Raw genomic sequence first — 23,964 nt, forward strand, 5'->3', positions numbered from 1 at the left:
TCACCTAACCTTGGGAGAGAGTGAAATGGTCTCCCTTGGTGGTATAATAGTCCAGCTGAATCAAGTGAGATCTGATTTTGCACTGGTTGAATTGAGTAAGAAATTAGGCATACACTTCAGATTCATTATTGGGGATTTTTTTTTTTTGAAAAAAAGCTGTGGTTTAGTAACACAATTTGAGTTTAACTCATTCAGTTTTGAGTATTGTGGCATAAGAGATGGGCACTGGAATCCTCGTATTTGGGTTTGGATCCTGTGACCGAGAGCAAATTCTCCGACCTTGTAAGTCTTGCTGGAGTGAGTATTAATAACAGTGGTTGATTTGAGGGTTTAAAAAGGTAATGAATAGAAGTCTGCTTGACACCTGGTAAGTGCTTGGCACGTGTTCAGTTATCCTCTTGCCCCTGTCCCCACTGTCACTGTCGTCAGCCATCTTCCTTCTCCACTGGGGTGGCCATATGAGGGTGTCCCTGGCTTTCTACCACTTACCTATGGGAGTGGGGACAGAGAGGCTACCTACCAATTAGGAAACGAGAAGTAAAGCCCTTGGTGGTAGCAACTCATAATAGATGATTTTAGCATGATTACAATACAGAATAACTTACAGGACATACCTTTGCAGCCTGAATTTAATGGACCCATTTAAAAATTTAGGTAGTTCTAACCTCTATTGGATTTAGTGGCCAGTAACATCTCCTCTTGGCCTCAGTTGTGAAAATTTGGTTGAGTCTCGAATCTACCCCATTGGCAAAATGAAGAGTTAAAAATCACATTGTCATGGTGTCTTAGTCGGCCTGGGCTGCCATAACAAAATAGCACATTCTGGGTAGCTTAAACAACAAATTTATCTTCTCACGCTTCGGGGGGCTGGATGTCTTAAGATCTAGGTGCCAGCTGGGGTGGTTTCTGGTGAGAGCTCTCTTTGGTTTGCAGACGACTGTCCTCTCTCTGGGTCCTTGTGTGTCCTTTTCTCTGTGCACGTGTGTGGAGAGAGGCAGATCTCGGGTCTTTTCCTCTTCTAAGAACATCAGTCTGTTGGATTAATAGACCTCACTGAAACTTAGTTACCTCCTTCCAAGCCCCATTTCCAAATATAGTCACATTGGGGGAGGGCTTCAACATAAGAATTTGCGGGGGGGGGCACAATTCAGTTTATAACACGCAATAAAGTAAAATAATTCCTTCAGGATTGTTATATGTAAATTTTTATTAAGGGATTTTTGGAAATCTTCTCAATGTGACTTAAGGGCTTGTAGAAACTAAGAGCAGTAATTGTACTGTGTGAAAAGCTGGAAATTGGGTTTGACAGCTCCATTTTAACATTCTGCATTTATCTTGTTACTTACCAATTCCCTCATCTGTGGGGGAAAAATAATAAGAAAAGATAAAATTACTGCAGTATTCTGCAAAACATGAAGTATAACATAAATATATTTTTCAAAGTACAATAATATTCAAGATCTACCTGCTTTGAAAACTGTAAGCAGTTATTATTAACTGAGACACCATTACAGTAGTTCTTAACTTGCTGCTGGATCCATCAGCATGTCCTCTCCCCTTTCTGCCAGTAAAGATGAACTCCTGATTTTAAAAATATTTTCAACTGTATTCATTTGCTTTGCTATCACTTTCCCCAGCTCCCAATATGTTTTCAATTTATTTAAACTAAAAAAAGTTTTACCCATTTCTTTCATCTCCCACCCCCAGCCTCTGGCAATCATCAGTCTGTTCTCTGTATCTATGAACCTGGTTTGTGTTTATTTGTTTTAGATTCCAAATGTAAGAGAGATCATATGGTATTTGTGTGACTTATTTCACTTAGCATAATGTCTCAAAGTCCATCCATGGTGTTGCAGATGGCAGGATTTTCTTTTTCATAGCTGAATAATATGCCATTGTATATTTTTACAACTTCTTTATCCATTCAGCCATCATTGGACACTTAGTTTGCTTCCATATCTTGGCTGTTGTAAATAGTGCTGTAGTGTACATTGGGGTGCAGATATCTTTTCAAGATAGTGTTTTCATTTTATTCAGTTAAATACCCAGAAGTGGAATTGCTGGCTCATATGGTAGTTCTATTTTTAATTTTTTGAGGAGTCTCTATACTGTTTTCATAGTGGCTTCACCTGTTTACATTCCCACCAACAGTGCACACGGGTTCCCTTTTCTCCACCTCCTCATCAACACTTGTTATTTCTTGTTTTTTGATAATAGTCATTCTAACGTGTGAGGTGATATCTAATTGTGGTTTTGAGTTGCATTTCCTTGATGATTAGTGAAGTTGAGCATGTTTTCATGTACTTTTTGGCCATCTCTGTCTTCTTTGGAAAAATGTTTATTCAGATTTTTCTGCCCATTTTGTAATCAGATAATTTTTTGTTCTTGAGTTGTATGAGTTCTTTATATATTTTGGATATTGGCCCCTTATCAGATATATCATTTGCAAATCTTTCCTGCCATTCAGTAGGTTACCTTTTTGTTGATGGTTTCCTTTTCTGTGCAGAAGCTTTTTAGTTTGATCTGGTCTCACTTGTTTATTTTTGCTTTTGTTGCTTTTGCTTCTGGTATCAGATTCAAAAATCATAGCCAAGGACTTATGTCAAGGAGTTTACCACCTATGTTTTCTTCTAGGAGTTTTATGATTTTGTAAAACATTCAAGTCTTTAATTCATTTTGAGTTAATTTTTGTATATGGTGTTAGATGGTGATCTAGCTTCATTCTTTTGCATGTGGCTGTCTAGTTTTCCCAGCACCATTTATTGAAGAGGGTTTTTTTTTTACTGTATATTCTTGGCTCCTTTATTGTAAATTAATTGAGCATATGTGTGGGTTTATTTCTGTGGTCTCTATTCTGTTCCACTGATCTATGTGTTTGTTTTTATGCCAATACCATACTGTTGTAATTACTGTAGCTTTGTAATATATTTCAAAATAAAAGAGCATGATGCCTCCAGCTTTGCTCTTCTTTCTCAAGATTGCTTTGGTTATTTGGGCGTTTTGCATTTCCATACAAATTTTAAGATTGTTTTGTTTCTGTGAAAAATTTCATTTGAATTTTAATAGGGATTACATTGAATCTGTAGATTGCTTTGAGTAGTATGGACATTTTAACTATTAATTCTTCTAATCCATGAGCACAGAATATCTTTCCATTTATTTGTATCTTCTTCAGGTTTTTTCATTAATGTCCTATAGTTTTTAGTATATAGTCTTTCACTTCCTTGGTTATATTTATTCGTAGGTATTTCTTATGCAGTTATGAATGGGATTGTTAATTTCCCTTTCTGATATTTCATTATTCATGTATAGAAACTCAACATTTTTGCATATTGATTTTGTTTTCTGTAACTTTACTGAATTGGTTTATTAGTTCTAACAGTTTTTTGATTGAGTCTTGAAGGGTTTTCTATATATAATACATATCATATGCAAATAGTGACAATTTTACTTGTTCCTTTCCAGTGTGGATGCCTTTTATTCCTTTTTCTTGCCTAATTGCACTGGCTAAGACTTCCAATACTATATTGAATAAAAATGGAAAGAGTGGGAATCCTTGTCTTGTTCCTATCTTAGAGGAAACGCTTTCGTTTTCACCGTTGAGTATGATGTTAGCTGTGGGCTTGCCCTATATGGCTTTTATTATGTCGAGGTATGTTCTCTCTATACCTGCTTTATTGATACTTTTATCATGAATGGATGTTGAATTTTGTCAAATATTTTTTCTACATCTATTGAGATGATCATATATTTATCCTTCATTTTCTTAATGTGGTATATCACATTTACAGATTTGCAGATATTGCACCATCCTGTACCCCTGGAATAAATTCCACTTGATTGTGGTATATGATCCTTTTAATATATTGTCAGAAATTCCCTGTCCAGTGATTAGGACTTGGTGCTTTCACTGCTGTGGCCTGGGTTTAAGCCCTAGGCAGGGAACTAAGATTCCACAAGCCGTGTGGCACAGGCAAAAAAAAAAAAAAAAAAAAATATTGTTGAATTCAGTTTGCTAATATTTTTTAGGAGTTTTGCATCTATGTTGATCAAGAATATTGGCCTGTAATTTTCTTTTCTTGTGGCATCTTTGTCTGGTTTTAGCATCAGGGTAATACTGGCCTCATAAAATGAGTTTGGAAGAGTTACCTCCTTTTCTGTTTTTTTGGAAAAGTTTGAGAAGGATTGGTATGTATGCTTCTTTGAATGTTTGGTAGAATTCACTAATGAAGCCTTCGGGTCCTGGACTTTTGTTTATTGAAAAGTTTTTGATTACTGATTCTACCTCATTACTAGTAACTTATCTGTTCAGATTTTTTTGAATTTATCCACTTCTTGTTGGTTGTCCAGTTTGTTGGCATATAGTTGTTTATGGTAGTCTTATGATCCTTTATATTTCTGTGGTATCAGTGGTAACATCTCCTCTCCAATATATTTTAAGAGGTACAGATGGATAACTGTGACAGGAAAAGGAAGAAATGAACTAAAACCTTGGATTATAGATTTACCTCAAACACTTAACTACAGAAAGTAATAGGATGGTATAGAAAAGTTGATCATTATGTCAGATCCTTAAACAGTGACACATACTCCTTCCTTTGGCAATAACAGCTGTCTCTCAAAAACTTTTCAATTCCTAATATTATACCACTGTCAGTAATAATGTGAAACACAGCATTTTTCTCTTCAGCTTCCCTGGCTCAGAAGCTGCTTTGAGAAGACACATAATAATATTCAGAATTTTAAGGTTAAAGACCACCCTATTTCCTGTTGCTAAGCAAACAAAATGACAGACTATTTTTTTAAAAAGAGACAGCTGTCTGAGCCATTTCAAACGTAGCATTGCCTTATAGCGAGCAGCAATTAGTTTTTGCAGGTTTCTTGTAGTTTTGCAGGTTTCTTTTTTGTTATGCAAGTTTAAATAATTGCTGGTGGGAATGTAAAATGGTGTAGCCACTTTGGAAAACAGTTCACAGTTCCTCACAATGTTACCATTGTGTACCAATGTACTCACAACATAGTTACCATATGACCCAAAAACTCCACACTCAAGAGAGGTGAAGACATATGCCCACACAAAATCTTGTACACAGATGTTCATGGCAGCAGTGTTCTTAGCAGCTGAAAAGTGGAAACATCTCAAATGTCCATCATCTGACAAATGGATAAACAAAATATGGTATATCCATGCAATGGAATATTATTCAGCCATTAAAGAGAATGAAATACTTATATTTGATACAACATGGAGACACCCTGAAAATGTTATGCCAAGTAAAAGAAGCCACAAAAAATACTGGAAAACAAACTAATGGTTATCAGTGGGGAGAGGGAAGGGGGAGGGGCAGTATGCATTACTGTGCCAATTAAATGTGGACTGTGGAATGGAAAATACATCAATGTTAAATTTCCTGATTTTGGTCATTGAACTCTGCTCGTGAAAGAGAATGTCCCTGTGCTTAGGAAGTACACACTGAAGTGTTCAGGGGGAGGGGGCAGGGTGTCTCCAAGTTAGCCCCAGATGGTTCAGGAGAAAATGGTGTGTATGTATATACACATACACATATGCATGTGTGTAGGTGGGGAGAGAATGATAAATCAGGCAAACCATAAACAATTTACTTATTGGTTTATTATAGACACTAATATGTAATGTTCTCATTAATTAGTGTATTACTAGAGCTTGTTGAGGACCAGAGTTCCGTATTCTAGAAAGTCTGGCAAAATTGGCATTTAACTATTTCCCATCACAGAGAGCTGTCTGTAGCTTCTGTTTTCAGGAAGTACTCTTTGTTAACAGTGCCATCTTGAAGTGGTCACTGTTTTTGCTTTCTGCAGTTCTGTAAGCATTTAAATCGTGGGTACATGCTATTTTTGTTGATTGTGCAGGTTACCATTTAGATTTTGTTGTTTCTCTCCAGTTCTTGGCCCTGGGAATGGGCCTGGAGTCTTTTGCTTCTCTTAGTGGGTCAGAGGAGTTAGAGAGGAACTGATTGAAAGGAATAACTCAGGGGCACTTCCTTTGTCCTTCCCCAGGGGGCTTTCTCATCTCTAAGGCCTGCCTACCCTTTGACTTCATATCTTGGCCTTAAGCAGACCAACAAAGAGACAGGTACTTAGGGCTGCGGTGTACTCCCTGTTCTGAGTTAGTTCATTAATACTCCCTAAATCGGTCTTGAAAGTGAAAAATCAAAGGCCTCAAACTCATAAGTCTGATCACTGATTGGCCTCAAGTCTTCACTAAATGACCACTATTGTGTATATACTCTGAGTCCCCTTCAGCATACGGCCAGCTGAAGCTCTCCACTGTAACCCATCACTTGGAGCCATCTATTTAAATAACTTTTTGTTTGAGTACAGGAAAAATGAAAGTAGTTGTTAGATTAGGGTAGTGGTAATTGGTGATTTTTGCCTGTTTTAAGACTTCTTTGTTACTGATAATAGGTCACATATTATGTCACAAATACTATTTATACTGATGAATCAGAATATTGATTAATATAATTTTGCTGTTTAAACCATGTGGTATAATGAAAAATTCTTAATAATGACATAATGGCCTCTTTGGACAGTAGTATCCTATAAGGCAGTCTTGATGGAGCAACTTCTGTTCTAGGAGGCTGTCCTACTCACATGTGTGCAGAGAGTCATACACTCAGGGATAATTATTGCACATAGTTTGGAAGGGTAGCTGGTGGGAAGCAAACCAAGGTCCATGAAAATAAGACTCGTTAAATAATTTATGGAACATCTATAGGAAAGGTTAATACACAGCTCTTAAAATTACAATGTAGTCAGTTTCCAGTCCAACGGGTAAGAAACTTGGAAGTCACCACTCCATCCTAACAAGTAAAAAGCTGAACAAGCCGAAAATCAACATCTCTTCTTAGATCTGACAGAGAAGTGAGGTCACAGAGCAATATGCTGTCCCTGAGGTCCCAGGGCAATATGCTGTCTCTCTCTGGAGAGACCAAGAGATGACTAGAGAGAGCGACAGCTTCCCAGAGCAGAGCTGACGCCTCTGCAGGACTCAGTGCCGGACAGAGAAATAGGAACTGTGACTGACAAGGCTCAGTGTGGGCAGATCCACGAGAGAAACTCCGGGGGACCCAGCCACAGGGGCCCCCCACACTTTTGTGAGTTTTACCCCTAGTTCTACCAGGTCCTCACAGTGACTGTCAGGGAGGGGAAGGGGGAGAGGAGCCAGAACGCTCTGCTATTAACAAGGTCTGCCTTCAGGAGAAGCTGTTTAGCCAGAGCTTGACTGACCTGAGGGAAGGAAAAACCCAGCTCAAGAAGGTGCTAGCCTCCTGCGTGGAGGAACGGAAATAACAATTCCAGCCCCTTCTAGCCTTGAACCTAAAACTGCTCTAAAAATAATGTCTTTTAAAAAGTCCATTGAGTGTAGATATATGGATTTATTTCTGGACTCTCAGTTCTGTTCCATTGATCTGTATGTCTATTTTTATGCTAGTGCAGTCTAAATTCCCCCTGGTTTTGTAGTAAGTTTTGAAATTGGGAAGTGTGCATCTTCCAGCTTTCCTCTTCTTTAGAAAATTGTTCTGGCTATTCTGGGTTCCTTTATTTCCATATAAATTTTAGTATTAGCTTGCCAATTTCTGCAAAAAAGCCTGCTGGGATTTTGCTGGAGTTTGTATTAACAGTGTAAATCAATTTGCGAGTATTGCCATCTCAACAATTTTAAGTCTCATGTTGCTTGAACACAGAATGCTGATCTTGTTTGCCTTTCATTTCTTTTTCTTGCCTTACTGCCCTGGCTAGAATCTGTAGTATGGCGTTAAATAGAAGTGTTAAGAGCAGACATTCTTGTGTTAACTCTGATCTGAGGGAAGGAAAGCTTCCAGTCTTTTACCATTGACTGTGATGTTAGCTATGGGTTTTTCATAGATGCACTTTATCAGGTTAGGGAGTTCCCTTCTAGTCCTAGTTTGCTGAGTTTTTAAAAATCATAAACACATGTTGTATTTTGTCTAATGCTTTTTCTGTGTTTGTGGAGATAATAATTTGGGTTTTTTATTTGTTCTTTATTCTATTAACATGATGTATTATATCACTTAACTTTCATATGTTAAACTAACTTTGCATTCCTGGGAAAAATCCTACTTGGTCATGGGATATAATCCCTTGTATATTATGCTGAATTTGGTTTGCTAACATTTTGTTGAGAATTTTTACAACTATATTCATAAGAAGTGTTGGCCTATAGTTTTCTTTCTTGTGATGTCGTTGTCTGGTTTTGGTATTATGGCTGGCCTCATAGAATAAGTTGTGAAATGGTTTTTCCTCGCCTGTTTTTGGAAGAATTTCTAAAGGATTGGTATTAATTGTGAAGGATTGGTATTAATCCTTCTTTAAATGTCTGGTAGAGTTCACCAGTAAAGCCTTCTAGTCCTGGGCTTTTCTTTGTGGGAAATTTTTTGATTACTAATTCAATTGCTTAACTTGTTTTAGGCCTATTCAGATTTTCTGTTTCTTCTTGGGTGAGTTTTGGTAGTTGTGTCTTTCTAAGAATTTGTCCAATTTATCTAGGTTGTCTAATTTGTTGGCAAACAGTTATTCATAATATTCCCTTAGTTTTTTATATCTGTAAGGTTGGTAACAAAGTACCAATTTCATTTCTGATTTTAGTAATTTGTCTTGTTTTTTCCTTGGTCAGTCTAGCTAAAGGTATGTCAATCTGTGAATCTTTTCAATGAATCAGCATTTGGTTTTGTCGATTGTCTCCAGCTTTTCTATTTTCTAATTCATTTATTTCTGCTCTAATCTTATTATTACCTTCCTTTTGCTTGCTTTGGATTTAATTTGCTCTTCTTTTTCTACTTTCTTAGCATGGAAGTTTAGGTTATTGATTTGAGTTCTTTCTTCTTTCTAATAAGCTTTTCCAGCTCTGAATTTCCTTCTAAATATTTCTTCCCATAGGCTTTAGGATCTTGTGTTTTCCTTTTCATTTATCTCAAACTGTTTTCTAATTTCCCTGGTCATTTTTTCTTTGATCCATTAATTATTTAGGAGTTTCTTATTTAATTTCTACATATTTGTGAATTTGCCAAATTTCCTTCTTTTATTGATTTCTAATTTCATTCCATTGTCATCAGAGAACTTTATTTTAATCCATTTAAATTTATTGAGACTTGATTTATTGCCTAACATATGGATCTATCTTGTAGAATGTTCCATGTACATTTAAGAAGAATATATATTCTGTGTATTCTACTGTTGGTAGGTGGAGTCTTCTTTATATGTCTGTTAGGTCTAGTTGGTTTATAGTTGGTTCAAGTCCTCTGTTTCCTTATTGATCTTCTATTTAGTTATTTTAACCATTATTGAATGTAGAGTATTTAAGTCTCCAACTATTATTGTTGGGTTTTGCTTCAGATAGGACTTTGTTGTTAGATATACTTACATGTTTCTAATTGTTATATCTTTTTCACAGATTGACCCTTTTATCATTGTAAAATGTCCTGTGTCTAGTTACCGTTTTGAGTCTTAAAATCTATTGTGTCTGATTAACATAGCCACTTCGGCTTTCTTTCGGTACTGTTTGCATAGTATATTTTTTTTTCCATGAGGCTCTCTTGATATATCTTTTCCCTTCCCTATGCTTTCAACCTGTTTGTGTCTTTGAATCTAAAATGAGTCTCATTAGACAGCATATAGTTGGATCATATTTTAAATCCATTTTGCCAGTCTCTGGCTTTAATTATAGTATTTAATCCATTTAAAATTAATGTAATTACTAAAAAGGTAGGATTTGCGTCTGCCATTTTGCTCTTTGTTTTCTATATACTGTAAGTTCCATACATACGAACCTTCAAGTTTTGAACGTTCAAAGATGCAAACGTGTGTTCCATCAGCGTCAGGCATGAGTGAAATTGCAGCTTGCCCTCCGTCTCCTATTGCTGGCGATCCTTCAGCTCTACTATCTCCCACCTCCTCTCCCTCTTCCAGTCAGTAACTCTTCTTGCCTGTTCACTCGATGCCAGCCCCTGTATGCCAGCTGTTGTACTGTACTACTGTACTTTTCAAGGTACTGCACTGTAAGATTAAAAATGTTTTCTTGTTTTCTCCTGTATGATTTAAAAGACTAGAGTTACATGAAAAATATATTTATGCTTTTATATGTACCAACATAGTTAAATACATATTTACCAGTGTAGTTACCCTAACTAGTGCTATTTATTTCTTAATGCAGACTTGAGTTACTGTGTAATGTCCTTTCATTTCAGCCTGAAGGACTCCTTGTAGTATTCCATATAGGGAAAGTATGGTTGTGACAAATTTTGTTTAGTGAGGAACGCCTTAATTTCGCCTTTTTGTTTTTTTGGCAGTGCTGCACTGCCTGTGGGATCTTAGTTGCCCGACCAGTGCCCCCGGCAGTGGAAGTGCATAGTCTTAACCACTGGACCACCAGGGGAGTTCCTCTCATTCATTTTTGAAATAACATTTTGGTGGCTATAGAATTCTTGACTGATAGTCTTTTTCTTTCAGTGCTTTGACTGTGTTATCTTACTGCCTACTGGCCTCCACAGTTTCTGATGATAAGTCACCTGTTACTCTTATTGAGGATCCTTTTCATGTAAGGAGTCACTTCCCTGTTTTTGCTTTCAAGATTCTCTCTTTTTGGCTTTCAGTAGTTTGATTATGATATGTCTAGGTGAGGATCTCTTTGAATTTATTACACTTGGACTTCGTTGAGCTTCTTGGATGTGTAAATGTTTTTCATTATATTTGGGGAGATTTCACTATTATTTCTTCAAAATTATAGTGTCTTTCTTTTTCTTCTCCTTCTGAGACTTTCATTATGCATATCTTGGTATGCTTAGTGGTATCCCACAGGTCTCTGAGGTTCTGTTCATTGCTCATTATTTTTTCTTTCTTTTCCTCAATCTAGATAATAATAATTGATCTGTATTTAAGTATGTTGATTCCTTCTTCTACCTGTTCATATCTGCTGCTGAGCCCCTGTAGTGAATTTTTCATTCTGGTGACTGTACTTTTCAACAGCAGAATTTCTGTTTGGTTCTGTCTTTTAAATAATTTCTATCTCTTTATTAATCATCTCTGTTTGGACATTTTTCCCATACTTTCCCTTAGTTCTTTTAGACATGATTTCCTTTAGTTCTTTGAACATGTTTAAAATAGCTAATTTAAAGCCTTTGTATAGTAAGTCCAACATTTGGGCTTCCTCAGGGATAATTTCTTTAATTTTTATTTTTAAAAATTTTTTTAGAATTGAAGTATAGTTGATTTACAATATTGTGTTGATTTCTGCTGTACGGCAAATTGATTCAGTTATACATATATACATTCTTTTTTATATTCTTTTCCAGTATGGTTTATTACAGGATATTGAATATAGTTCCCTGTGCTATAAGTAGGTCCTTGTTGTTTATCCATTCTATATATACTAGTTTGCATCTACTAATCCCAAACTCCCACTCCACCCCTCCCCCACCTTCCCTCCGCCTTTGCAACCACAAGTCTATTCTCTATATCTGTGAGTCTGTTCCTGTTTCATAGATAGTTTCATTTGTGTCATATTTTAGATTTCACATGTAAGTGAGACTATGTGATATTTGTCTTTGTCTGATTTACTTCACTTAGTATGATAATTTCTAGGTTCATCCATGTTGCTGCAAATGGCATTATTTTGTTGTTTTTTATGGCTGAGTAGTATTCCACTGTATATATGTACCACATATTCTTTACCCATTCATCTGTCAGTGGACATTTAGATGGTTTCCATGTCTTGGCTATTGTGAACAGTGCTGCTATGAACACAGGGGTGCATGTGTCATTTTGAATTATAGTTTTATCTAGATATATGCCCAGGAGTGGGATTGCTGGGTCATATGGTAATTCTATTTTTAATTTTCTGAGGAACCTCCATACTGTTTTTCACAGTGGCTACACCAACTTACCTTCCCACCAACAGTGTAGGAGGGTTCCCTTTTCTCCACACCCTCTCCAGCATTTGTTATTTGTAGACTTTTTAATGATGGCCATTCTGACTGGTGTGAGGTGGTACCTCATTGTAGTTTTGATTTGCATTTCTCTAATAATTAGTGATATTGAGCATCTTTTCATATGCCTATTGGCCATCAGTATTTCTTCTTTGGAAAAAAGTCTATTTAGGTCTTCTGCCCATTTTTGGATTGGGTTGTTTGTTTTTTTTGTTGAGTTGTATGAGCTGTTTGTATATTTTGGAAATTAAGTCCTTGTCAGTCTCATCATTTGCAAATATTTTCTCCCATTCCATAGGTTGTCTTTTCATTTTGTTTATGGTTTCCTTATGGCTGTGCAAAAGCTTGTTAGTTTGATTAGGTCCCATTTGTTTATTTTTGTTTTTATTTCTATTGCCTGGGGAGAGTGACCTAAGAAAACATTGGTAGGATTTATGTCAGAGAATGTTTTGCCTGTGTTCTCTTCTAGGAGTTTTATGGTGTCATGTCTTAATGTTTAAGTCTTTAAGCCGTTTTGAGTTTATTTTTGTGTATGGTGTGAGAGTGTGTTCTAACTTCATTGATTTACATGTGGCTGTCCAACTTTTCCAACTTCACTTGCTTTTTCCCATTGTATATTCTTGTCTCCTGTGTTGAAGATTAATTGACTAGGTGTGTGGGTTTATTTCTAGGCTCTGTATTCTGTTAGATTGATCTATGTGTCTGTTTTTGTGCCAATACCAGGCCATTTTGATTACTGTAGCTTTGTAGCATTGTCTGAAGCCTGGGAGGGTTATGTCTCCTGCTTTGTTCTTTTTCCTCAGGATTTCAGGGATAGTTTCTATTGACTGCTTTTTTTCCTCCTGTGTATGGATCATACCTTCTTGTTTCTTTTAACATCTCATAATTTTTTGTTAACTTTTGGACATTTTAAATAATAAAATGAACGTCAAATTTACCCCTTCCTAGAGTTTATTGTTTTGTTTGCTTGCTTAGTGATTTTCTGAATTGTGTAAAGTCTGTAGTCTTCGTCATGTGTGGTCACTGAAGTTTCTGTTCAGTTAGCTTAGTAACCAGCTAATGATTAGACAGAGCTTTCTTCAAATGCCTGAAACCTGTAATTCTCACAGTCTTTACCAAGGGGCTTTGGCACTCATCCAGGCAGTTTCCAGCTCCACCTTAGCCTTCATGGCAGTGCTTGCCCAGAGCTTACCTTGAAAGGTAAGCCTGAGGTGACAGCTTAGGCCCTTCTCAGGACTTTTCTTTTTTTGTTTTTTAACATCTTTATTGGAGTATAATTGCTTTACAATGTTGTGTTAGTTTCTGCTGTATAACAAAGCGAACCAGCTATACGTACACATATATCCCATCCCTCTTGTGTCTCCCTCCCAACCTCCCTATCCCACCCCTCTGGGTGGTCACAGGGCACTGAGCTAATCTTCCTGTGCTATGCAGCTGCTTCCCACTAGCTATCTATTTTACATTTGGTAGTGTATATATGTCCATGCCACTCTCTCACTTCGTCCCACCTTACCCTTCCCCCTACCCGTGTCCTCAAGTCCATTCTCTACACCTGCGTCTTTATTCCTCTCCTGCCCCTAGGTTCATGAGAACCTTTTTTTTTTTTTTTTTTGGTTCCATATATATGTGTTAGCATATGGTATTTGTTTTTCTCTTTCTGACTTACTTCATTCTGTATGATAGTCTCTAGGTCCATCCACCTCACTACAAATAACTCAATTTTGTTTCTTTTTATGGCTGAGTAATGTTCCATTGTATATATGTGCCACATCTTCTTTATCCATTCATCTGTCGATGGACATTTAGGTTGCTTCCATGTCCTGGCTATTGTAAATAGTGCTGCAATGAACATTGTGGTACATGACTCTTTTTGAATTATGGTTTTCTCAGGGTATATGCCCAGTAGTGGGATTGCTAGGTCATATGGTAGTTCTATTTTTAGTTTCTTAAGGAACCTCCATATTGTTCTCCATAGTGGCTGCATCAATTTACGTTCCCACCAACACTGCAAGAGGGTTCCCTTTTCTCCACACCTTCTCCAACATTTATTGTTTGTTTTTGATCATGGCCATTCTGACCAGTGTGAGGTGATACCTCAGTGTAGTTTTGACTTGCATTTCTCTAATGATTAGTGATGTTGAGCATCCTTTCATGTGTTGGTTGGCAATCTGTATATCTTCTTTGGAGAAAGGTCTATTTAGGTCTTTGGCCCATTTTTGGATTGGGTTGTTTGTTTTTTTGATATTGAGCTGCATGAACTCTTTATATAATTTGGAGATTAATCCTTTGTACGTTGATTTGTTTGCAAATATTTTCTCCCATTCTGAGGGTTGGCTTTTCGTCTTGTTTAGGGTTTCCTTTGCTGTGCAAAAGCTTTTAAGTTTCATTAGGTCCCATTTGTTTATTTTTGTTTTTATTTCCATTTCTCTAGGAGGTGGGTCAGAAAGGATCTTGCTGTGATTTATGTCATGGAGTGTTCTGCCTATGTTTTCCTCTAAGAGTTTTATAGTGTCTGGCCTTGCATTTAGGGCTTTAATCCATTTTGAGTTTATTTTTGTGTATGGTATTACAGGGTGTTGTAATTTCATTCTTCTACATGTAGCTGTCCAGTTTTCCCAGCACCACTTACTGAAGAGGCTGTCTTTTCTCCACTGTATATTCTTGCATTCTTTATCAAAGATAAGGTGACCATATGTGCGTGCGTGTATCTCTGGGCTTTCTATCCTGTTCCATTGATCTGTATTTCTGTTTTTGTGCCAGTACCATACTGTCTTGATTACTGTAGCTTTGTAGTATAGTCTGAAGTCAGAGAACCTGAGTGCTCCAGCTCCGTTTTTCTTCCTCAGGATCGCTTTGGCTATTTGTGGTCTTTTGTGTTTCCATACAAATTGTGAAATTTTTTGTTCTACTTCTGTGAAAAATGGTAGTTTGATAGGGATTGCCTTGAATCTGTAGATTGCTTTGTGTAATATAGTCATTTTCACAATGTTGATTCTTCCAATCCAAGAACATAGTATATCTCTCTGTTTGTATCATCTTTAATTTCTTTCATCACTGTCTTATAGTTTTGTGCATACCGGTCTTTTGTCTCCTTAGGTAGGTTTATTCCTAGGTATTTATTTTTTTTGTTGCAGTGGTAAATGGGAGTATTTCCTTAATTTCTCTTTCAGATACTTCAGATATCATTCCTTTCAGATATCATTAGTGTATAGGAATGCAAGAGATTTCTGTGCATTAATTTTGTATCCTGCTACTTTACCAAATTCATTGATTAGCTCTAGTAGTTTTCTGGTAGCATCTTAGCATCTTTAGGATTCTCTATGTATAGTATCATGTCATCTGCAAACAGTGACAGTTTTCCTTTTCTTTTCCAATTTGGATTCCTTTTATTTCTTTTTCTTCTCTGATTGCCGTGGCTAAAACTTCCAAAATTATGTTGAATAATAGTGGTGAATGTGGGCAACCTTGTCTTGTTTCTGATCTTAGTGAAAATGGTTTCAGTTTTTCACTATTGAGAACGATATTGGCTGTGGGTTTGTCATATATGGCCTTTATTATATTGAGGTACGTTCCCTCTATGCCTACTTTCTCAAGAGCTTTTATCATAAATGGGTGTTGAATTTTGTTGAAAGCTTTTTGTGCATCTACTGAGATTATCATACAGTTTTTATCCTTCAGTTTGTTAATATGGTGTATATACATTGATTGATTTGCATATATTGAAGAATCCTTGCGTTCCTGGGATAAACCCCACTTGATCATGGTGTATGATCCTTTTAATGTGCTGTTGGATTCTGTTTGCTAGTGTTTTGTTGAGGATTTTTGCATCTATGTTCATCAGTGATATTGGCCTGTAGTTTTCCTTTTTTGTGACATATTCGTCTGGTTTTGGTATCAGGGAGATGGTGGCCTCATAGAATGAGTTTGGGAGTGTTCCTACCTCTTCTATATTTTGGAAGAGTTTGAGAAGGATAGGTGTTAGCTCTTCTCTAAATGTTTGATAGAATTTGCCTGTGAAGCCATCTGGTCCTGGGGTTCTGTTTGTTGGAAGATTTTTAATCACAGTTTAAATTTCAGTGCTTGTGATTGGTGTGTTTGTATTTTCTATTTCTTCCTGGTTCAGTCTCGGAAGGTTGTGCTTTTCTAAGAGTTTGTTCATTTCTTCCAGGTTGTCCATTTTATTGGCATATAGTTGCTTATAGTAATCTCCAATGATCTTTTGTATTTCTGCAGTGTCAGTTGTTACTTCTCCTTTTTCATTTCTAACTGTTGATTTGAGTCTTCTCTCTTTTTTTCTTGATGAGTCTGGCTAATGGTTTATCAATTTTGTTTATCTTCTCTGAGAACCAGCTTTTAGCTTTGTTGATCCTTGCTCTTGTTTCCTTCATTTCCTTTTATTTCTGATCTGATCTTTATGATTTCTTTCCTTCTGCTAACTTTGGGGTGTTTTTTGCTCTTCTCTCTCTAACTGCTTTAGGTGTAAGTTTAGGTTGTTTATTTGAGATGTTTCTTGTTTCTTGAGGTAGGATTGTATTGCTATAAACTTCCCTCTTAGAACTGCTTTTGCTGCATCCCATAGGTTTTGGGTCATCATGTTTTCATTGTCATTTGTTTCTAGGTATTTTTTGATTTCCTATTTGATTTCTTCAGTGATCTCTTGGTTATTTAGTAGTGTATTGTTTAGCCTCCATGTGTTTGCTTTTTTTTCACAGTTTTTTTCCTGTAATTGATATCTAGTCATAGCATTGTGGTCGGAAAAGATACTTGATACAATTTCTATTTTCTTAAATTTACCAAGGCTTGATTTGTGACCCCAGATATGATGTATCCTGGAGAATGTTCCATGAGCACTTCAAAACAAAGTCTATTCTGTTGTTTTGGGATGGAATGTCCTATATCAGTTAAGTCCATCTTGTTTAATGTGTCATTTAAAACTTACGTTTCCTTATTTATTTTCATTTTGGATGATCTGTCCATTGGTGAAAGTGGGGTGTTAAAGTCCCCTACTATTATTGCGTTACTGTCTATTTCCCCTTTTATGGCTGTTAGCATTTACCTTATGTATTGAGGTGCTCCTGTGTTGGGTGCATAAATATTTACAATTGTTATATCTTCTTCTTGGATCGATCCCTTAATCATTATGTACTGTCCTTCTTTGTCTCTTGTAATAGTCTTTGTTTTAAAGTCTATTTTGTCTGATATGAGAATTGCTACTGCAGCCTTCTTTTGATTTCTATTTGCATGGAATATCTTTTTCCATCCCCTCACTTTCAGTCTGTATGTGCCCTAGGTCTGAAGTGGGTCTCTTGCAGACAGCATATATATATGGGTCTTGTTTCTGTATCCATTCAGCCAGTCTGTGTCTTTTGGTTGAAGCATTTAATCCATTTACATTTAAGGTAACTATTGATATGTATGTGCCTGTTACCATTTTCTTAATTGTTTTGGGTTTGTTATTGTAGGTCTTTTCCTTCTCTTGTGTTTCCTGCCTAGAGAAGTTCCTTTAGCATTTGTTGTAAAGCTGGTTTGGCGGTGCTGAATTCTCAACATTTGCTTGTCTGTACAGCTTTTAATTTCTCCATCAAATCTGTATGAGATCCTTGCTGTGTAGAGTAATCTTGGTTGTAGGTTTTTGTCTTTCATCACTTTAAATATGTCCTGCCAGTCCCTTCTGGTTTGCAGAGTTTCTGCTGAAAGATCAGCTGTTAACTTTATGGGGATTCCCTTATATGTTATTTGTTGCTTTTCCCTTGCTGCTTTTAATATTTTTTCTTTGTATTTAATTTTTGATTGTTTGATTAATATGTGGCTTGGCATGTTTCTCCTTGGATTTATCCTGTATGGGACTCTCTGTGCTTCCTGTACTTGATTGACTATTTCCTTTCCCATATTAGGGAAGTTTTCAACCATAATCTCTTCAAATGTTTTCTCATTCCCTTTCTTTTTCTCTTCTTCTTCTGGGACCCCTATAAGTTGAATGTTGGTGCATGTAATGTTGTCCCAGAGGTCTCTGAGACTGTCCTCAATTCTTTTCATTCTTTTTTCTTTATTCTGCTCTGTGGTAGTTATTGCCACTATTTTATCTTCCAGGTCACTTATCCGTTCTTCTGCCTCAGTTATTCTGTTGTTGATTGCTTATAGAGAATTTTTAGTTTCATTTATTGTGTTGTTCATCATTGTTTGCTCTTTCTTTCTTCTGTGTCCTTGTTAAACGTTTCTTGTATTTTCTCCATTGTATTTCCAAGAGTTTGGATCATCTTTACTATCTTTACTCTGAATCGTTTTTCAGGTAGACTGCCTGTTTCCTCTTCATTTGTTTGGTCTGGTGCGGTTTTTACCTTGCGCCTTCATCTGCTGTATACTTCTCTGTCTTCTTATTTTGCTTAACTTACTGTGTTTGGGGTCTCCTTTTCTCAGGCTGCGGGTTCATAGTTCCTGTTGTGTTTGGTGTCTGCCCCCAGTGGCTAAGGTTGGTTCAGTAGGTTGTGTAGGCTTCCTGGTGGAGGAGACTTGTGCCTGTGTTCTGGTGGAAGAGGCTGATTCTTATCTTTCTGGTGGGCAGGACCGCATCCGGTTGTGTGTTTTGGAGGATCTGTGAGCTTATTATGATTTTAGGCGGCCTCTCTGCTAATGGGTGGGGTTATGTTCCTGTCTTGCTAGTTCTTTGGCATGGAGTGTCTAGCACTGGAGCTTGCAGGCCGTTGGGTAGAGCTGGGTCTTAGCGTTGAGATGGAGATCTCTGGGAGAGCTCTCACCGATTGATATTACATGGGGCTGGGAGGTCTCTGGTGGTCCAGTGTCCTAAACTTGGCTCTCCCACCTCAGAGGCTCAGGCCTGACACCCGGCCTGAGCACCGAGACCCTGTCAGCCACATGGATGCTGTTCATTAAAAGTTCATTAAGTAAGTCAAACAAAGACAGATATCATATGATGTCACTTATATGTGGAAGGAATCTCAGTGACCTGGATGCCGGAGGCCCATGGTTCTAGAGTCGTCCTCAGGAGTCTCGCACACGCCACGTATCAAGCAAACCTCAGTCCTCTTGTACGCCTGACCCCCACAAAACTCCGAGTGACAGTGAGGTGGGGCGTCTCCCAGTAGCATGGTCAGGTGGCGGGAAACTGGGTCCAGCACCGAAGTCGTGCTGGTGTGGAACCGCCACGGCCGGCGCCGGACAGCCCGGGCAGCAAACTGCAGTGCACATGCACAGGCCTCAAATCTCTCTCCTTCCAGAACCAGCGCCCCCTCAGGACTTTTAGTGAGCATGCCCACAGTCTAGGTTTCCAGGAATATGCTGGAGCTTTTCAGAGCCCCCTGTGGACAGCTCATTCACCAACTTTTCCTTTTAAGTTATTTTAGTTATCCTATTGTTTGCCCAACTGTTATCCACTGCCTTAGGCAGCCTTGATGTTAAACATTTGCCTCTGCTTATTTTTGACAAATAACCCCCAGGGAAAGGCTGTTCACGCTGTGTCAGCTCCAAGTCAGGTCAAATAAAGACAGTCTTGTGAGGGTGGTCTTCCAGGGAGCTACTAGACAGGTCAAATAATGTCAGTTCTCTGGGAATGGGGCTTTGAAAGAGTTCCAGTCCTTTTCTACTCCTTTCAGTGTCTATAAGGGTGCTGGTTTACAGGCTGTGATTACAGGCTGCTGATTTTCAAGGTTACCGCAGACTGGAGGAGGGGGAAATGCGAATAGGGCAAGTTAAAACACCGTGAAGTACTGCTGTTCCTACCAAGATTCAGTTACTTTTCTTGAATAAATGTTCCTCAGATTGCTGCAAGCCTTTGGTTAATTTCCAGAGTTCTGAAAAGTTATTCTGAAGATGTTTTCCACTGTTATTGTTTCTTTTACAGAGCAGAGAATTTTGAGAGGTCCTTATTCCGCCATTTCTCTGACATCCCTTTTCATTTGTTTTTGCTTCAAAGTTGTTTGTTTTATCTTTAGAAATAGAAGAGACAGTATGTTTGAAGGGAAGTAAGACCTAGATTCTGTTTCAGCTATGTGAATGACATTTTCTCTGAAAATTTTGGCCTCAGTTTTTCCATCTGCAGAGGAGGGGTGCAGATGCATCTCCCCATCAACCTATAGTGCTCTGTGGACTAAATGCTATTATGTATGTGGAGGTGCTTTGGTCCCTTTGGAAGAAAAACACTTAACTTCTTCAAGGCTTTATGATTGCTATTTCCAGTTCTGCTTCCCATTGTGTGTCCTTGATCAAGCCGCTGAACCAGTTGCTTCTGTTTCTCTTTCCCATCCCACCCTCATCTCCTCCTCTCTCTCTTTTTAAAGAAGAGACAGTGCTCATACTCCCCATAGACATGCCAGTGAATTTAAATTGCTTTAAATGTCTTTAAAATTACTTGAAGTTGTTCAGAAAAAAACTGCTGTTATTTTCAGTTTGACAGGAAATTAGATTATTTTGCACATATGCATTATATTTTAATGCAGTCTTGAATATGTGATTATTGGAAGTTTTTTAATATTACCCACACTACTAGAAATAGAGTTTTGAAACCCCCAATAGTCCTTTATATGCCCCCGTTTTTTTTGTTCAAGTACCTCTCTAGCTTCATCAAATCCACTTCTCTGTGGAAAGTGGTTAGAACTCAAAGTTTATTTTTTTAATTGTGGTAAAATATACGTAACAGAAAATTTACCATTTTAACCATGTTTGAGTGTAAGTTCAGTGGCATTAAATACATTCACATAGCTGTACAATGCAATGTATGTATCTCTTTTTGAAAAATATAGATTCCATAGCTCCCTGACCGTATTTGCTTTGTGAACCAATATTGTTATTACAATTAAATAGTGTGGACTGTACTGTTTTTTGGTCATTCATTTTGTAGGAAGCCATGAGTTTTATAGAACATGGTAGGTGTTGCTTTCATTGGTCCTGCTTCCTGACCTAATTTCATTTCTGAAAACAACCTAAATAACCTCATTGTTCATACACAACCTGTTTAACTTTCATGTCTTTTGGTGGTGCAGGTTGTAATGCCGGCAGAAATTAACTCAGGGACCGCCGCGTCAAGAGGATTGTATCAACCAGCAACAATCTTTATGAGCCGCCAAGTGTCAGCCATCTCAGGCGTTGGAGATTTCAGTACAGAGCAGAAATCTCCCCTACCCACAAAGAACTTTTCAATTCCTGACCCACATTCACACCAACAGACAGCCCGGAGCAGTAATGTGACAGACAGCTATGTAGTACAAATTCATAGTGACACACAGTGCTTAAATAAGTCTGACAGAATAGATGGAAAGACATCTCTTCAGATGGGTGAGAAAACGCCAGTCACAGCCAGCGCGTTGTCTGAGGAGGAACAAACTCATTGCTTGGAGATAGGAAGCAACGCACGTCAGGGCAAGAGTAATTTATCTGAAGGCAGAAAGTCTGCCGAACTCCATTCCCCATTACAGGAGAGATTAAGTCCAGAGAACAGAACCACTGATTTAAAGTGTGACAGTTCCAGCAGATCAGAGGGATCAGAGGGAGAAATACTGACACGGGAGCATATTGAAATCGAGGAAGAAAGAGCCAGACCGCCAGTCTCTCTGCCGTCAGGCTCAGAATACAGTGCATCTGAAATCGAGTGTTCTCAAGAGAAGCATCCTGCCTGGGAAGCTTCCTCAGGTGGGGTGAGAGGCTGAAATGGTTTGCTGATTTTTGTTGGTATTTAGTTTTTTGGGTGGTGATGGTCTTATGTAAGAATACAAAATACTGTCTAATTGTATCTGTCAAAAAACAAAGTAGTGACTTTGCTAACAAATTCCATTCTAATGAGTTAACTATGTACATGGAAATATTTTTGCGAGCAAATTCTCTGATTTTTAAACCCACTGTGATTTTTAAAAATATTTTTCATGGGTCTTAAAATACTGTAGTTCGCTGTGGATTGTTTGTACACATCTCTAACAGATGAGCAGCTCTGCTCTGGGAGGTAGGACGTCTCACCCCTGCTGCCTCCTGAAGTCAGTGATCAGTAATCTGTTCATGTCCCCGTTACAGATCATCCTCCTCGCCGGGACCCAGAGGCACAGGAGCCCTGCAGAAAAATGTGGGAAGAGCAGGAGGAGGAGAGTGAGAGCAGCAGCAGTGACCTCACAGTTTCTGTAAGTGAAGAGGATCTGATTTTAAGGAGTCCAGAACCACAGCCAAATCCAGGTGACACGGTGGAGGAAGAAGATGGAATAGAGGCCTTAAATTTAATTCACTCCAAGCAAGAAAGAGATGCCCCATCCACTGAAAAACATAATTGTATTTTGCAAACCCTAAGCTCTCCAGATTCAAAAAAGGAATCCTCCACTAACTCGCCAACAAGAGAGTAAGCCATTCAATTTTTTTCATTGTTCTGTTTTTAGTTATAGACATTTTTAGAGACCATTCCACTGGGAGTATATTATTGAACACTCAGCCATGAATGTATAAGTTCCTTAAGTCTCATAAATAGTCTTTTAGATAAGGACTAATTTCTTTTCTTCTTTTCTTTTTTTTTTTTATGAAATAGCTTTAAAAGCCTGAATATCATTGAAATCATGGTGATTGGCAGTTTATAATTATATCTAAAGAATCCCTGGTTAATTCATAAGTCATTCCCCCCACCCCCTACCCACCATCCTTTTGGAAAATCAGTCATTTTGGAGTTGTAATAACACAGGTGACAAACACTTAAACTTCCTAGGAATTCAGCTTTTGAGACTAAGAACTTTGTATCTAATTAATTTGCTTAATCCTTCTATCCCTTGCCAGAGTGTCATTTTCATCATACAATTAAATATGCATTAATAAGTTTTTGTAATTATATATCTAAGGCAGCTTTCATTTTCTGAATGTAAAAGTGAGGACATTGGAGTCTTTAAGGGTAAATAGGAACATCGGTGTTATATATTTTGAACACTTATAATATCCAAGTCATAAAAGCTCATATATGATTTTTTTACTGTTGATCGGAGATAGTGGAATTGTAGAAAACATGGAAACCGTTGAGAACCAATTCTGCAATAAAAGTAGCACAAATAGCATCAAATCTCTTAGGGATACAAGGAACTTAAGTACACAATCCGAGGTAGAGCTCGCTGTTTAAAATGAGGATACCAAGGCCAGGGGCATAGGAGTGGCACATAGGCCATGGGGGCAGACCCTCCACACAGCCTCGCCGACCCCACCCCACCCCCAGAATGTTGTTACACTATGATACCATCCGTCTCTCTCTTTCCAACAGTCCCAGCAACAGTGAAAAGCCAGGCGGGTGTTCTTGTATGCATAGGTTCATGTTCTCTTTAAAGCACCATTGAACCTTTTAATATATTGCCTCTTACCACTCATTACCTACTTACGGTGAAAAGTTTAATTTATAGTCTGATTGCCTCCAAACTGATGTTCAAGACATACTTATTAAGAGCATCCAAGTACAAAGTATTTGCGCTGTGGATGGAAGAACCAACATGGTTCTTGTCCTTGGGAGACTGGCTTTATTGCAGAGGCAAGCCAGATGGGTTTTTCTAGTAATAATACTTCTCTCTCATCGAGGAAATACGGGTATTACATACTATTAATACATCATTAGAAACTTTATTACTAAAAACAGAATGTTTCTATTTTAGGTTTGTATTTGCAGGCTTCTTTTTATAGTTCATTGGCCAAGTTCATTGGACAAGTTAGTATTTTGGTAGGCTAACTGGAGGACTAGTGTACTTACCCAGGACTCAGTCCTTTTCTGAGATGAAAAAAGTTGAGTGTGTATAGAATTAAGAACCTTCTATGTCCTATTCTCCTATGTGAATGACTGTTTCCTGTGACCCTAAAACCAAGCTCCTTGAAATGTTGGGATATAGTTTTCCAAAAGTTGTTGGAAAATAGGGGCATTTGGGGAATTTTTGAAAGTTTGTTTTAATAGAATGCCCCCAGAATGAAAGGTCAGTCAGCAGTGGTGGTTTTCTGTGTCCGTGTTACCGAATTTGAGTCTGTTGAC

The 23,964-nt window shown here is 37.8% G+C and overlaps 1 protein-coding gene across 3 annotated transcripts in view; it reads left to right on the forward strand.

Moving 5' to 3' along the window:
* The window catches only part of KIZ (kizuna centrosomal protein), a 113,759-nt gene that overhangs the window by 21,831 nt on the left and 67,964 nt on the right, over positions 1 to 23,964 (forward strand). For all 3 annotated transcript variants that reach the window (XM_082857721.1, XM_082857723.1, XM_082857722.1), the window contains 2 exons: positions 20,981 to 21,626; positions 22,002 to 22,317. In XM_082857721.1, coding sequence (XP_082713847.1) covers positions 20,981 to 21,626; positions 22,002 to 22,317 — 962 coding nt within the window. The remainder of the gene's footprint in view (positions 1 to 20,980; positions 21,627 to 22,001; positions 22,318 to 23,964) is intronic.

Source organism: Leucopleurus acutus (genome assembly GCF_964270905.1).
Source record: "Leucopleurus acutus genome assembly, chromosome: 16".
NCBI classification, from domain to species: domain Eukaryota; kingdom Metazoa; phylum Chordata; class Mammalia; order Artiodactyla; family Delphinidae; genus Leucopleurus; species Leucopleurus acutus.